General features: G+C 41.8%; 1 protein-coding gene across 2 annotated transcripts in view; it reads left to right on the top strand.

Moving 5' to 3' along the window:
- LOC139612332 (glutamate receptor ionotropic, kainate 2-like) overlaps window positions 1–17,106 on the top strand; it is a 59,443-nt gene that overhangs the window by 19,087 nt on the left and 23,250 nt on the right. The window contains exons 3-6 of one of the 2 annotated variants that reach the window (XM_071467816.1): window positions 534–797; window positions 3,294–3,475; window positions 4,985–5,038; window positions 6,512–6,685. In XM_071467816.1, coding sequence (XP_071323917.1) covers window positions 534–797; window positions 3,294–3,475; window positions 4,985–5,038; window positions 6,512–6,685 — 674 coding nt within the window. The remainder of the gene's footprint in view (window positions 1–533; window positions 798–3,293; window positions 3,476–4,984; window positions 5,039–6,511; window positions 6,686–17,106) is intronic. The other variant, XM_071467817.1, reaches the window with a different exon arrangement.

The following is a 17,106-nucleotide window of genomic DNA, read 5'->3' as shown; positions in this document are numbered from 1 at the left end:
TGAACTATTGTGAGGTACACAAAACATTAATTACCAGGGGTTTTAGAGGTCGCTGAAAAGACATTGAGGTTAATTGAGTATTATTATCTGTAATTATTTATCCTTGTTGGCTTACTTTTTTATCATGTAAATACATGCACATATACATGAGACAAGATCTCGACATTAATAGGCATAAAAACAGAAAAAAAACATGGAATATAAAATACAACAACAACAAAAAACACATAACAGAATAAGACTTAACTGGTACCCGAAAAGAAATTAAAAAGAAAGAAATATTAAATTAGACCATATAGATTAAATATGTTTTGACTGACACCATTTGAACTCGTGAATTAGTTACAAATAAGCCACTAGTTGAGCCAAAGTTTCCTCAGAGTAGAATAAAATGAATAAAACCTGTTGGATCGTGGTCATCATCACCAAACATCTATTTTGGTTACCTGTTTGTTTCTTTGGGGTGACATGGTCAGGCACTGAACATAAAGATTTTTAAAACAGTAAAACCGGCCCCCTTGCTGTCCCACCAGCATGTGACCAGCTTTCCCTCGGGGTGGCGGCCATTTTTGGCCCCTCACACAGCTCGTCGGCCAATGCGGTCCAGTCCATCTGCAACGCTCTGGGAGTGCCCCACATCCAGACCAAGTGGAAGCATCAAGTGTCAGACAACAGGGACTCGTACTATGTCAGCCTGTACCCCGACTTCTCCTCCCTCAGCAGAGCCATCCTCGACCTGGTGCACTTCTTCAAGTGGAGAACGGTCACTGTGGTGTACGACGACAGCACAGGTACAGGTACAGTTGTTGTCTGTCTTCATCTTCCAGTGGTGCGTCTGTTTTGTGCGTGATAATGATGATGAATGTGACACTGTGTGAAAACCTGCAGCATTTACAGCCAGAACTGTCCAGAAAAGCAAGAGGTACCAGGTGAGCTACAAAAAGCAGCACTGCTCCTCAGAGTTCAGAGAGTGCTTTGTAACCTGTCAAGTTAATTCAGAAATCAATAGCTTACTGTTCTGCCTCAGTCCTCCAGGTGCTGCCCATGTCAGTCTTCCAGGAGAGTGAGCAGCAGCAGAGAAAAAAAAAAGCGAACCACATTACCCAGAATGACCCAGTGTCTCTTCAGATTAATGCAATGCAGAACTGTAGTATGTGTGGGCCGACAACAGCCATTAATAACACACAGAGACACTTGATCTCAGAGGTTGGCTATCAAATGTGTCTTTGAGCCATTTTGTCTATCCTGTGACTTTGTGGAGTGGCTCATAATGTGCGTTTTAAAAGACCAGTCATATTTTAGCTGGAGAGCAGTGATATTTTTATGAGGTAAAGTGTAACTGCTCCAGAGAAGATAACAATATTCAAATGCTTATTCGCAATTTACGAGCGATTTGGCACAATGTGGCTGACAACTTAATGTAAGTAAATTAGACAGAGTTGAGATGAGGTTTAAATTTTAGACAGGTTGCATAATGAATTCACTCCCCATTCTCAGAAAATGAATATTGTCTTGTAGTTGACATCTTAAATTGTGCCTTTAAATAGATATTTAAACCCCTTCTGCTCCTTTTATCAGCTAACAGTGTCATGGAAATATTAGTTTCACTGCTACTTTGCCTCCTCCAGTATCTCTTTTACATCTGTTGCATACATTTCAGTAAACATCCAGTCCTGCAGCATCGTCAGCGCCTGTACATTAACCTCGGATGATATCCCAATGACTCGTCCCACTTGCCACATTATTCTGACTCATCTCCTTGACCTCTCTTCACTTCCTGCCTTGGAGCTCAGTATGTTAACACCCTCATTCTCCAGCATACTGCCCCAGTGAGATGCCAAAAGGTGACCTCTCGCCTCTCTCTCTGTCAGATAGGAGCCGCTTGGGCCTCCTCTATGGAGCGTTTCTGCTGTAACGCACCTGACGCCCTGAAAAGTGTGACAGCTGCATAGCCGCATTGCATCCCCCCACCGCCGCTTCCACCCGGTCCCAGGCTGTAATCACACAGCTTCATGCTCCAGGGCCCCACGCTGCTGATTGGAGCCTATCTGACGGCTGGCAGGAAAAACTATCGGAGGGGATAAAATATTCACACACAGCCGTTAGAAGATCCAGGGGGAAAGTCTGAAGGCATTAGCCAGAGCCCACAAACATCTACGCTGACAGTGTTACCCAAACGTTGAGCTCCCTTGACAGATTTTTTTTTTTTCTTGCTTAACACCTCCCAAAGTGTCAGGATGAACAAAAACAGGAAGACGCAGACATGCCCTAGAGTAGGGATCTTTTGGGATTACCTGAGGAAAGCTCTAGGAGGTTCAGTATTCCTCCCTACAATAGTACCTTTCACAACAAGACCTGCATGTTCCTATTTCACACCAATCTTTCTGTAGGCCTCAGGGAGACCCAGCCCCACTCCACAGTAACACCATTAAACTGCTCACACAGCACTTCATTTCAAAATAAAAAATAGGCTGAGCTATCTTAAAGTGATTCCACGAAAAAAAAAAGAAAAAAAAAAATCCTATCTCTCTCCAGTTCCCTCTCAAACTATCCTCACCGCTCCAACCATTTTTATACCCATGACAAGTAATCATCTCTCCCATCAATCCAGCCTCTTTCATCCCTGGACTCTGAAGTTCTTTACTGAGGGAGAAACTCATTGTAATCTCATCACAGTATCTCCCGAAGAGCTTTCTACCTGAGCGTGTGGTCGAGAAATGAAAGGTGAAGATTGTAGCTCAATATGCGACGGCGGCGTCGGGCTCCCTAGGGGCAAGTACAAGGTGGGCAAACAGAGCTGCTCTCATCAGAGCACATTTGAAGTGTGTGTGAGAGAGACAGGAGAGCCTGGATTGACCACGGCTTTCCATCAGGATAAAATTGAACCTATTCCGTACTGCTGTATGGTATCATGCAAGATGAGAGCGATTCAACGTTCGGGAGCCGTCTGTGGGATTGGAAGTTTCTGTAGGAGGGTGCAGATCGCGGTTCTTTCTATTTTGTGCTTTTGGTATAAAAGAGTGCAATGTGCTGGCTTGGTGTTAAATTCTCTTGATAGGTCTGTAGCAGTCTGTTTGCTTGCCAGGCATGAGTAGGAGGATCAATAGACTGTGGATTAGGAAGGCATGCATATGAGCCTTTTTTTTCTGCTGAGAAAACCTGAATCCTGTTTTTTTTTTTTTGTGGCCTCTTCAGCATCAGCGATACTTCAAAATGGCGGCAGATCAAACACACTATGTAGCTACATTTTTAAAATTCATTTTTCACGCTATATGTATCCTCTTTGTCTGCAGGACTCATTCGACTGCAGGAGCTGATCAAGGCGCCGTCACGATACAACATTCGTTTGAAGATCCGACAGCTGCCCACTGAGACCAAGGACGCAAAGCCGCTTCTGAAGGAGATGAAGAAAGCAAAGGAGTTCCATGTCATCTTTGATTGTGGACACGAGATGGCTGCCTGGATCCTAAAGCAGGTACGAGTCCACCTTAATGAGCCATAACAGACAGATAGATTCATTGGAAAACCAAACCTGGGGGACTATATATGGAGCGCTGAACTTTTTGTGAATGCGTCTAGGTTTTCAACTGTCAGTCAGAGCAAATTCAAAGCATAACCTTGCTGTCTGTGCAGTTATTAAAAAAAAAAATTCAACTATTACTTTTTTTTTTCCATTTATAGACTAAATGATCAATCAAGGAAATAATTGATAATGACACTGATCACTGGTTGCAGCCGTATTCAACACTGTTCACCAACAGTAATAGCAGTAAAATTGATGGAACAGTCTATGTGTGTGAAAAAAGATGGGTAATTTTATCGCAGCGTTTCCTGAATTTAATTAAAATTGAATTAGCTGCAGTCCCAAAATTTACATAACGTCCCCTTATAGAACATAGGCTCAGTCCTCAGTACAAAGACTCATTCATTATACTAAAACAATAAGTTCATATGCGTTCCCTTTTATTACCCTTTCTCTCTTTAAGCACTGATGCAAATGTTTCTGATACCTACTTTCTGCTCGGTGCAGCTTTAATCTCTTTGCAGAATATTAGATCTCTACTACTGACCCGTCATAATGGATGCTCTCCATTGCACAATAAAGGTTTTTTAATTAGAAAGCCTAATTCTGCTCACAGGCATGTTAAATTCATTTAACAGAGGCAGATTATTTATGAAAACTGCAGGGGTTCTTATTGAATTGAAGCCTTCTCACGAGTATATCGCGCTGTTTGAATTCTCAATACAGCTGTGTGTCTACAGGAAGCAACTGGAATGATTATTTATTAATGGTGAATACTTAGTGGGCACGAAAACAAAAAAAAAAACTGCATGTCAACAGCTCAATTCAGTGCATCCTACAACACATTCCTGAAGAGGACTGGCTTAAAGTTGGTGTGTACACCGCTTTCCAACAATTCTTGTATTCACAGTGACCACACACTGTGTTTTCTGGACTGTAAAAATAGTATGCTCACTTAGAATAACAAGGAATTTTGAAAGTTTTTATATGCACATTTTTTTTCTTATCACATTGAGAGGGGGCTGTGAAATAAACAAAATCAGATCAGTACAAACAACACATTTTGTGTGAAAAACATCTAATTAAAAAACATTTTTTTTATAAAAAACAGGTAATGAAGCTTTAGATGTGTTATTTGAATTTCTCACTCAGCTGTTGGTTCTGGCTATGGAAGGGAAACTTAGTTAAGGTGTTAGTACTTGTGTGCGTCTCGTTTTAGGTGTGATATTAATTCAATGAATCGATTAATCAGTCATTAGCAGCAAGTCAAAATGCTTTAGATGTGCCCTTTAAATGTAAATCCCCATCATCAGCTGCCTTCCTGGCCATGGAGGTGATGTCAACATCACTATACAGGTTAAATAAAAGTAAAATGAATTAAAACAAACACAGTAATAAGATCACAAAGCTATTAATCTTTGATTTTCTTACTTACTACCCAGTGTTCTTTCCGCCCTGTAGGCCCTGGCCATGGGTATGATGACAGAGTACTATCATTATATTTTCACTACTCTGGTAAGTACACACACACTTCTTTTATATTGAAAAAAATGTAATTATACATGTTGTTTGTTGCATTTTTGCAAAGCTCCATTGGCTTGGAAATGTGTGGGGTTTGAATTGTTTTTCGTTTTCAGGGATTATTGCAGTGCTTACACTTACCTGTTTTTGATTGTTGCAAGGCAAAATTTCTGATAGCATTTTCTCTTCTCTGAGAACAAAATTAAATATAACTCAACCACGAGCCAGTCAAAGAAAAACATCCTTTTTTTTTTTTTTTTTTGCAAAGTATCTTGAACCTGAGCTACGACCCAACTTTCTGGTGATAGAAATAGATGGCCTTGAAAAGCTGACTCATTGTCATGTAGTTGATTATAAATATATTATTTGCATTTAAAGTATCAGTTGTGGAAGTTTAACTTCTGTTTATTTTCTAAATTCTGCACCAACCCTTTCACCCCACGTGGCTGTCCACAACCCTGAGTGTAGAAAACAAAAGCAGTTGGATATATTTTATTCTGACTCTGGCAGCGATTGAAGTTCTCCAAAGTTCTTTGATCTAGCCACTACAAAGATTGCCACGCTCCAGAGGAAAAGCAGTACATCTTCGCTGAGCACAGAGAAAAGAAGACAGAGAGCTCAGATAATAGCCCTGAGCAGATGAGACTGTCACCCATTTGGTCCATTATAGCTCTAACAAATAAATGGCATGCTGTGTTGTTTGGAGCGCAATTGCAAAAAGGGTGAGGAAAAGGTTGGAGAAAACTGACCTGAAAAAGACAGTACACAGGACATGCAGCTATCCCTAGTGCATCCACATAAGAACCAGGCTAGATGAAAGGGCAGTGAATGACAGCAGGTATGTCATTGGAAGAGGAAAGAGAATGGTGACTATAGGTGTGTTTCAACGGCATGCCACTGCTGCTGCTGCTTGTCGAGGTGGCAACACGCCTACTTTAACATCCGCCAGTGTTTGGCAGGTTGGAGGCCACTGTGCTGGCCAAAGCTGGTGTATACTGGTACCAAGCCATGCATGCTGCTTTCGGAATAGGACTGCAAACATTGACCATGGCACACCCCACTCTGCGTCCATCACCTGCTGTTGCTCTGTCAACTGTGTTGTAGCGTCCCAGAGACATCTGCCTGGTGAGATGCCAGACATGCTGTATGCAGGACAATTGGGTTGTCCTTTCACTTCCACATGATAGATGGCAGTCCACCAAAAGCCTGCCTGTAACCTTGAAAGCCTCGCCTTAATCAAGGCTACTGCCTCAGCATGAGATAAAATAACTCCTGAAATACCTTCGACTGTACTCTTCTGTTCTCACTTCTTTTGCTAAAGCTGCCACTCAAATAGCTTTTAGAAATGATTCCTAAATTATTAAGGGTGGTAGATGTTAAGAAAATAAAGCAGCACACAACCAAAGATGAAAAATTAATTATTTCTGCAGCTCAAACACATCTAGACTTTCATCTTTATGCTTCCAGGACCTCTTTGCCCTGGACATGGAACCGTATCGTTACAGTGGAGTCAACATGACTGGGTTCCGCATCCTCAACACAGAAAACTCTCAGGTGTCATCAATCATCGAGAAGTGGTCAATGGAGCGGCTACAAGCCCCGCCCAAACCGGACTCAGGCCTGCTGGATGGATTCATGACGGTAGGCTTAAACGTTTTTATGCTGCTTACGTAACGCACGTGTTGTGCTGTGCATGCAAAAGACATGCTTTTACCACTGCTTCACTCCTCTATCGCCAAGTGAAGAAAATAATTGAAAGCCATATGTAACATAACTGCACCTATGGGGATATTATGCTGCAGACACTTGTGTTTGAATAAAATGATCTTTATGAAGATATACATGATGGTAGATCAAATACATCATTGTTTTGAAAAATACAATTGGAACATGAGTTGTCAATCACAGTTTCCATGGTTCAGGGCTCCTGGGGTGGGTATGGGAGCAGCATGAACACCCTCTGCGTGGAGCTTTTGGGCTGGTGCTCCTGGGTCTAAATGCTCAGTAATGAGCCGGTGTGAATGGTAATAGCCGTTTATCTGCCCTCCTGCCTCTCACAACTCTCCTCTGGGAGCGTGGCCAAAATATGACAATCTGTCAGTGTTCATGCAGAGAGAGGGAGCAAATTGGATGGAAATTATGGCCTTGGTTTTTTAGGATGCCATCCAAAAAAGCATTGGATAAGGTGATTTGAAAGTGAAAACGGGAATGGAGCTCGTCATGGACGTTCAAGGTCCCTCTCTGTGTCTCTTGTTGTAAACAGTCCATTTACCTCCCCCCCTTCCCTCACGACACCTTCCATGCAGACAAACACCTTTTTTTTTTTTTTTTTTCCTTCTTTCAGCCAGTGTTTCTTTCTTCTTGGCAGATTTAAGATCTGCTATGAGAAATCTGTGTAATGAAAGCAGCGTCTTTACATCAAAGACTTGAAGACAGGTCTTCAGATTAGATACGGTGCCTGATGCCTATTCATATATCAATCACAGCCTTCTGACATACATTCAAAAATAAAAACAAACACTCAGTCATGGAAATAAATGTGTTTTAACTTCACTTTCCTAAATACAAAGCCTTGTAAACATGTCACAGTTTACTGTAATATCTTGTCAGAAACATGCAGCACACACTGCTGGCATGACAGAAACATCATATTTTATCCCTCACAAACTCTTCATATGTGCATCCTCCTTCCTGTGCAGCAATCCAGTGCAGAAAAACAAGCAAAGCAGTTATGTATGCAAAAAGATTAATGCAATGCACAAAGATGTTAAATCACTAGTGTTTTTTTTTTTTTTTTTTTTTTTTTTTTTCCCTCCACCGGAAATTAATGGATATTAGTAGAGAATGTTGAATTGATTAATTAGCATTGCATGAATCATTTTGTCAGATCCTATACTACATATTGACATATCTCACTGGACTAGAACCACCGTTAAATAATAAATAATACGTCCAAAGCCTTGCGCAAGCTTGATAAAGTACTTAATTAGATCGCTCTATTTATAAATTCCAGCTCTGATGTATTTTTTTCTGTAGAGTGATCCACCCTAAGAGGATTCTTTTATAATGAGTGAATGAAGAGATAGCACCGAGAATATACACATTGTGATTTTGATGGTATAATGAGGCATAATCGAGGAGCAGTTTTAAAAAAAATAGCCTGTATCTCCATTATGAATGCATGGGATAGAATAATGTTTGGTTTCTCTGCAACTCAAATGTGTCTAATTAATTTGTAGATTTGCCCGACATTTATGCTGCGGCGCTCTGGGCAGAGAAGCCACCTTGAAGGGTATCATTAAATGAAAGTGTAGGAGGGCTGCGGCAGCCAGTGTGTGACCTTCCACCCGCGACCCTCCCTCCAGCCTTTTATTTCCTCTCTCTCATACCTTGTCATTCTCTGCAACACAGAAGCCTCGCTGGGCTCTGGGCTTGTTTGCGCTCGGTGGCCAGGCAACAGTTGTGTAGCAATGGTTACCAGGACAACGCCGTCCGTGTCACCTTGTGATTTCATGAGGGATTGATTGACTGAGATGGGAGGAGGAGGAAGAGGAGGAGGAGGAAGGTGCAGTAGGTGAAATGGTGGCGGCAGGAGGAGTGCGGGGGGGTGGGTTAGGAGAACGGGTAGGAAAGATGGGGGTGGGGTTGTTCCGAGCGTTGAGAGGTGCATGTGATGTTTTTTCACACCACTAGGCTCGCATTAATGCAGGGTAGTGTATAATCACAGTGACACTCTGAGCCTTGGGTGAGGCCGAGTGTTGTCTCAGGGAAGAATGCATAATGAGAAGTCCCTCTTCGGCCAAAGCTGACTAGCAGACACAAACACACTGGGCCTCTGCCTCTTAACTCTGTTTGTCAGAGGCATCTCTGACACACAGCGATGCATAATAAGTCTAGGGATGCTAATTAGTCCAGTTCGTTTGTGTGTGGACGTGCAACTGCGGATGATATCGTCTGTTTCATCATCTGACGACTCTTTAACCATATCCCTGGAGTAATTTATAACTCAAACTGTTGTAACTCGTGTGAATTAACAGCAGTTAGAGACCCCAAACCTGTGTACAGATAGATAGATATACAGATTAGATATTTTCGCATCTAATCTGATTGTTATTTTGTCCCATCTGTGTATAATTATTGCCTGCAGCTAATGAGATATTTGGTTTTAACGCTTTGTTGTAATTGGAATTCTTTTAAATCCCCATTTGCTGAACTAAGTATAGACTTGGATTTAATTGAGGAAAAAAGAAAACAGTTTCCCAGTTGTACGGCTCACTGAAGCTTTAGGGCCAGATATTTTCTACATCTGCATCATTTCATTTATGTCTACATTTCATTGAGCTATAATTACCACAACAGAGGACTGGATGTTCTCCAGTGTCCTCAACACAATTGAAAATTCTGGTGTAATAGCTCCTAATAATGACTCTGTTATTAATAGAGAGAGGTTGTTTGTGTAATGTGAATGGCATGATGGGGCTGCTCCTTCAGCTCACATGGGGCAGCATAAAAAGCATGCGAGACTAACGCAGGCGAAATGAATTGGAAAAACAACAAACACATGGAGATACTTAACATACTTCCAAACCGCTATGACTCTGTTTTCTCCCTCTCCGTCAGCAGCTATTGCAAACGTATCCTTGAGCAAGAAACTTAACTTCAGTTCAGCACAGGAACATGCATGCTCAGCAAACTTTCCCAGGATACTGTAAATAATTGCTAATGACAATGATTAAAAAAAACAACAACACAGCATTTGCTCCTAACACACGACTTTAAATTGCCTTTTCACTTCCTCCTAAAAAAAAAAAAAAAAAAGCTGTACTGTCATAAAAGAGCTGTGTTTGGCTGCACAGGCTACACAAGGAAAGTTAACTTTGGTGACATACAGATGATGAAGTGAGAACATGATGTATTTTCCATATTTAGTCTTATAAGACTGTCATTATACATTGCTGTTCATGCTGGTGTTTCTTCAGTGTGTTTGCATTGTGTAACTGTATCCCTATATAGTTGCCCCCCCCCCCAAGGGGATACAAATTGCATGCCCACGCAGGCAGGATTCAATGATGCATGCACAGATTGGGTTCCATTTCACCAAATTTGCAGCATGAAATAATCCCCCCACCCCTCACCCCTCTCCCCTTTTCCCCCATACCTGCAACCCATGCCTGTGCATTTCAGTGCTCTGTTGAAGCTCACAGATAAATCCGTGAGTCATTTGTGAAACGTGACGCTGCCACCATTTGCAGCCTGTGCGTAAGCAGCGTTTACAAATTGCTTTTTGTGAAACGGGCCCCTGGATTTTATTCTGAAAGCAAAATCCAAATCATGCATGCATTTGATAAAATGTGAAAGACAACGTGTGACCATAAGTTTGGTTGACGTCTTCATCAGACCTCTGTAGTGACACGATGAATCCTGTCAACCATGGTTTGCTTGGTTACACCGTAAACGCACACACACACGTTTCTCTTCTTCTTTTGCTTTTGTGACAGAGTTGCTTTTCAAGGCGTGTTCGCTTCCCCCAGCAGTCGACACATGTCTCTTTGGAACTGTAGTATTGCAATGCACTTGTTGTATAAGTTTTACTATGGTATTTTGACTTTTGGATGTGATGACCCACTTGTTTACATCTGTGTTTCAGATTGTGCCTTAAATATTATTTTAGTGCAGTACGTTACAGCTGAATACATAATAAGTGTACTTACTAAGAACTACAGTAAGAGCTGAGTAAACTTTATTTCAGTTCGGGCTTGAATTAGGGATACTGTGTGCTGAAAATGAAAAGGAGATGGAAAGGGAAAACAGGAGGAAGCAGGTTTGCTGAGAAATACACAGGGGGAGAGAACAGACACCTTGCTGCATTAACAAGGACTGCTGGGAGCAGAGAGGGAGCCGCCCACACACTGAGAGCAGGATGGAGGAACCTGCAAGCTGATTAGAGCCTGTTTCACCATGCATGTTTACATACAAGTGAGTGTTTATACTGTACTGTATGTAAGTGTGAATCACGCTGAGCACACACTGTAGTATGTCTGATTGAGTTCCCCATGTTTAGTGGTCCTCTGAGGGGGGGGGGTACTTGGCTCCAGTTTGGCCGTGCCAGTGGGTTTGTTGCAGGGAAGCACATGGCTGCCTGACAATAGGAAGAGAATACCGACACATGGATCCCTCTCCCTGAGAGCTGCATTCAGCATTTCAACCAAATGAGGGTCCTCGGTGTGAGTGTTGAGCCAAATTTGGCGCTCCCCTGTCAATATGATACTGAATGCAGGACACATACTGTAATTCTGCCTGATACGAATCACTGCACAAATAAACTTCACTGGAAATTAGATTCAGCATTTTGTTCAAAACTGATTTCAGTCTTTACCCTGCAGCTTAAATAAGTTCTACAGTGCACAGGATGCGCTCACACTAAATATCCACACATAGAAGTTCTGTGCAGCAGATTCTGTTTGGTTCAGCAGCCAACCGATACATCAGCATGAATGATATGGCCATTTTTAGCTTATCTCAGATATATTGCATATATGACATATGCATATGTCAGCCAATTAGTTACAAGGAATTATATGTTCAGTAACTGTAGTCTGTCTTCTGAGAGCACATACAAAATTATTCTGCAACTTTAAAATATCCCCCTCAAGAGCTACTTGTGTTCATTTTTTATGTCTGTATCTTTTAAAAAAAAAAAACAAATATCTCTCTCTGTGTTATAGATTTTTCTTGTCAAATATACATAGATATATATATATATATTGGTATATGTCAGCCTTTAATTAAGTGTCATTGTAACCTGCTCCCCAGTGCTTTGACAAATCCATAGAATAACGTCTTGTTTGGATGTTGCGTTTGATATAGTACGGACCGAGCTTACAGAGTGAGCTCCACACAGACTCACAGGTTGGTTGCGTTCATTATAGCAATGTGATCTCACTCCCTCTGATCCCAGTTGGCAGAGGAGAGAGCCTTTTAAAGACAGCGACTGTGGAGAGCAGACACTCGATGCCCTGTGCCGGGCACCACCAGCTGGGCTTGGCACAGCATCAACATTATTAGCACCAGTACTCCCTCGGTCCATAGAAGCCTTTTGTGAGCGGGAACAGGCAGAGGGAGAGGAGGAATTTAAAAGGAGGCATGTATTATCTGTTTTTTCCTTTGATTTTGCTCCCTCCAACACATTTTACTTAAATGTCTCTTTTATTTATTGTCTTTACATGTTCATAAACTAAGCTGTAAAAAGGGGGAAAACAATAATACAATACAAATAGGTTAAAACAACAAAACACCACCAAACACAATCCTGAACCCTGTAAGCCACACACGCACGTGCACCATTGACACGACAGACAGAATAATGCAAGTGGGCGCCTGCTGATGTTATATAGGACAATAAAAGCCTTTGCAATCAGGGACTACAACCATCATCAGATCACTATCATACAATCAGCCCCTGGAGGCTGATGCAGCCAGCAGGGGCTGTGTGTGTCATGGTCACACTCTTGCTCAGGGATATTGGCTGGCCTTGGCAAACTATCATCCTTGGGGAGGCTGGTCCGCCCACAGCCACACATACACACACATACAATGCACAGTATGTATAGATGTGCTTTATACTCCACTGTATTTATTTGTGCAGTTATTGTTAGTGGTCACTCCATATTGAGATAAAGCGTAAAAGATGCCTTGTTATGCAGTGCATTCCCCAACAGTATATAAAATATTTAAAATGAGCTCCACCACGACCAACCACAACATTAAAAGACCACTTACACATTATTGCATCAGTATTAATGATCCAATAATATGATAATAGGACCCTTTGAAAGGGGCCTTTCCGGTCCAAGACTTACTTGAAATGGAATATGTGATAGTGCTACTTTTATTTTCTTCTGTGTAAAGGGTCTGAATGCGTCCACTACCACAGTAAACTTACTTATACGTACCAATGCATAGTCATGCACACAAAAGAAATGACTAACACAGCTGTTAAGAAATGCTTGCAAAAAGCACATCTCTCCTATGCACACGTGGAAAACAAGGAGGAATTCATGCTGTACTGTTGCTCCATTATTGCAGTTTAAAAATAACAAGTTAGTGCACATGCAGTCGCATGAAATATCAGCATGCAGTGAACAAAAAGATGATCCTGGGCATTTTTTGAAACTGATAGCATCATTCTACCCGGGTAATCTGGAGAGACCCCTGCGAAATGCCCACTGTTTAGCTGCAACCCAGATGTAATTAACACTGCCTGTTTTGTTTACACTATAAATCAAGTGTGGACTCCCTCCATACTGCCTGCATCCTCTCCACCAGATGGTAGCGAAATGCGAAGGACTGTTTAGCCCTCCAACAAACTCTCCTCTCCTCCTCCACTCTGTAGAGTCCAGCTTTATCTGGTGGTTGTTGCCGATGAAGCCTAGTTCTTAAGTGTCTCACCATTTAATCACAACCCATGTCTTGGCTTGTTTTCAAGGGGCTTGAATAGTAAAAGCTTTGTCACTGTGGAAAATTTGGACAGAGTAACTAATGAACTAAGGGGAGGAAAAACCCGTGGAGTGGGGCACCTACCAGCCTCTTTAGCTAAATTTGGCTGGAGGCTGATTAAATATGAAGAAAGGCCATCATGTTAAACAGCCACTTAATCAGATGTAGGTTAGGCAGCGTGGCGCTAATTAGGGTGGACTCTGAAGTGGACAGTGCTGCCAACAGCATGCTGTTGCCTGAAGGGTCTGGTGGGACACCACTGCTCCGAGGACTCAGTTTGGCACATGCCATATTGTTTCTCAGTCACTTACAGTAACAGTCTGTGACATTTTTAGCCACACTAGCGGCATGGCTCTAGGGGTGGCAATGTCAGTTTGTCAGTCATTCAGTCCACCATTTTGGTCCAGACTGAACTATCTCAACAAACTACTGGATGGTTTACCACAAACTTTTGTACACATATTCATGGCCTCCAGAGGATGGATCCAACTGACACTGTCCTACACCTCGCATTAGCATGAGATGGTCATTTTTGGTTTAAAGTGAATCGTCTCACTAAATATTGGACGCATTCTTATGAAAAAGCAGTGCACACATTCCTGCTCACCTCAGGATGAATTGTAGTAACTCTGATGATCCCCTGACATTTCATCTAGCAGCAGGTCAGATTTTGAATTTTGCTTTCTGACCAAATACCCACAAAAGTCACATCTCCATCTGTGTTTAGTGCTAATCAGCAAATGTTAGCATGCTAAAATGCTAAACTAAGATGGTAAACATTGTGCTAAACATCAGCACATTAGCATTGTGACCGTGGGCATGTTAGTACTCTGATGTCCTAAATACAGCCCCACAGAGCAGCTGTGGACTCTTAATTTTATGTACTTAAACTTTATTACTTTTTCTTTCACCCAATATCAGACATCTTTATGGGGGGAAATCTGGTATGCAAGAGTGTGTTTCTGGCAGTGGCAGCAGTGGTTTGTTTGGGACAAACAGAAGAATGAACTAGATAGCTAGCACGAGCAGTCTGTGCATGTTTGAACTGCTTTACCCATTTAGCTATGTAAACAAATTGTTTGTTTTCGAAGTTCCATGAGGTCACAAAGTGTCTCTACCGTTCTGGCTTTTTTTTTTTTTCCCAAGTTCAAAAATGTCCTTTTAGCTTTACAGGGAGAACTATAAGGTTACAGGGATGTGAAAAGTTCTTCTTGAAACACAGAGATCACTTAGACACTGACAAAAGTATAATGTAAGGTCAGAGTGGAGGCTTTTTGACATTAAAGCATCTGTCAGTATTTGATAAGATGAGGCTACTTTAATAACACAATATCAATACTGAATAGATATATATAGACATACATCAAACAGTTCTGCTCACTCTCTCATCACTCCCACAGGACTCCCTCTCTTTAAAACCAAAATTCTCTGCAGTATAGTTCTTTATCCCCCTTTAAAGTGCACTTAAATCTACAATAAAGCCATGAATGTGCTTTCACATAAATCCATAAATCAATGGATGTGTTACCCAGGGGTCCTCCTCAGAGGAAGCCAGTCTTACTTCCCTGTGACAAAAAAACGCATTGTAAAAAAAAAAAAAAAAATGCAACACGGCTGCTCTGTTGCCTCAGCATGTGGAAATGCAATGTGAGAAAGGGATTAAACCTCCAACGCACAAAAGAAAAAGAGGAAAAATGACAGTGACGGCACTGGCAAAGCCACCCCATATACCCACACTGTGAGTGAGCAACGTGCACACACAGCTCAGTGAAATACTGGAGAGAGCTACTGGATAAGACACTGAAAGAAATACAAAAGGGATGAAAGGAGGGAGAGATAGAAGTGAACGGAAGGGAGGAGGGGGGCGGCGAGAAAGGGACTGGGGCAGATTATAGGCGGTCAGAAAGAAAAAGACGGAGCGAGACGGAGAGGAAAAGTTATGGACAGAGAGCGAGATGACACTACAGTGAGCCTCAGTCACCTGAGGGCTTTTTTTTCCCCAGCAAAATTATCTGACACTGCCCGGTCTCCCTTCTCTGCTAGGAAGCCTGAAACAGCCATAATATACCCCATAAATCACGCATGTCACATTTCAGGGTTTTTCAACTCTCATCATTTCATTTTTTTGTGCTAAAGTGAAACTTCTCAACGAAGTGACACAGTTTTTATTGCCCAGGATCTCATGTAATGCACCAGTGCCAGAAACACATGGTTACATCTTGAAATTACAATTCAGTTAATACATTAGCAAAGGCCTAATCTTAAATTACTGAATAAACAGAAGAGTAAGACTCAGAAAAAGACTACTAATCCAAAAGAAATAAAGGCAGAAAAGACATAACTATGTTGAGACAGTTGAGGTATCAGAAATCATATAACATTTGTAAACATCTGTGAACACTGGACTTTAAAGGAATAGTTCAGCATTTTGGAAAATATATGTCTAACAGTCATATCTGTTTGTTCAATCTGAAACTGGAGCCAGGAGATGTTAGGAAACAGTTGTCTCTGGATAACAAAAAAAAAAAAAAAGGAAAAAAAAGAAAATGACAAACAGCCTGGAGACAGGCTATTTGTTTCCCTCCTGTTTCCAGTCATTATGCTAAGCTAAGCTAAGCAGCTGCTGGCTCCAGCTTCAAACAAGAGAGTGGTATTACTCCTCTCATCTAATTGTCAAAAAGCGAGTGGCCGAGCATCTCACTGAGGCTTTCTGCTGCAGTTAAAATTCTTCACTAATTATGTACAGACATTTCCCACCAGTGTCCATGTCCCTCATGAGAATTTCATCTTGGCAGATAAAACAAATACAGTAAGTCACTCAGTGGGGGTGGTATCTGAGTCGAAATTATAATTTTGTGTTTCTTTTTTTTTTTTATAAAAGACTCTGAAGATTTAATAGCCAAAAATCATAAAGTTTGGAAAAGCAGCAATTTATCTGACAGAAGAATTGGTGACTGTGATACTTGCACCGGCTGTGCAGTGAAGCGGCACAAATACATATAAACTATGGAATGAAATGAATAATTACCCCCGTCTTCTATCAAATCATCAAACCCCATGGGTCTGTCTGTGATCTGAGGGCAGAGTGACTTCAGCTCCGAGAAAACAATGAGCTTCTCTCTCTCCCGCTGACATTGTGACTCTGACGCTGATGGCAATACTGCCAATATATGTGTGTGCGTGTGTGTGTGTGAGAGAGAGAGTGCATATGTATGAGACGGTGTGTGTGTTTGTGTGTGTGTGTGTGTGTGTGTGTGTGTGTGTGTGTGTGTGTGTGTGTGTGTGTGTGTGGGTGTTGTTGCTCTCTGCCTGGCAGCTGCAACCCAGCGATGCATGGTGAATAACAGGTCAGTGCTAATCTCATTAGGGCTAATCAGATGTATATGATATGTATAAACAGTGGAGTTCCACTGTACACAAGCAGCCGCAGCACACGTCCATCACCAGATGGATAGCAGTGTGTGTTTGTGTGTGCGGTAAGAGGAATGCTGGGGAAAAAAGGATGAGTGATTGAGAGGAGGTGAGAAGAGAAAGAGAGATGTCGTTTTTCAGGGTGCTACATTATC

This window comes from Trachinotus anak, unplaced genomic scaffold (genome assembly GCF_046630095.1).
Source record: "Trachinotus anak isolate AG129_WGS33_773 ecotype Australia unplaced genomic scaffold, CSIRO_AGI_Tana_v1 ptg000031l, whole genome shotgun sequence".
Classification (NCBI taxonomy): domain Eukaryota; kingdom Metazoa; phylum Chordata; class Actinopteri; order Carangiformes; family Carangidae; genus Trachinotus; species Trachinotus anak.
This window is presented reverse-complemented; position numbering and strand designations above follow the sequence as displayed.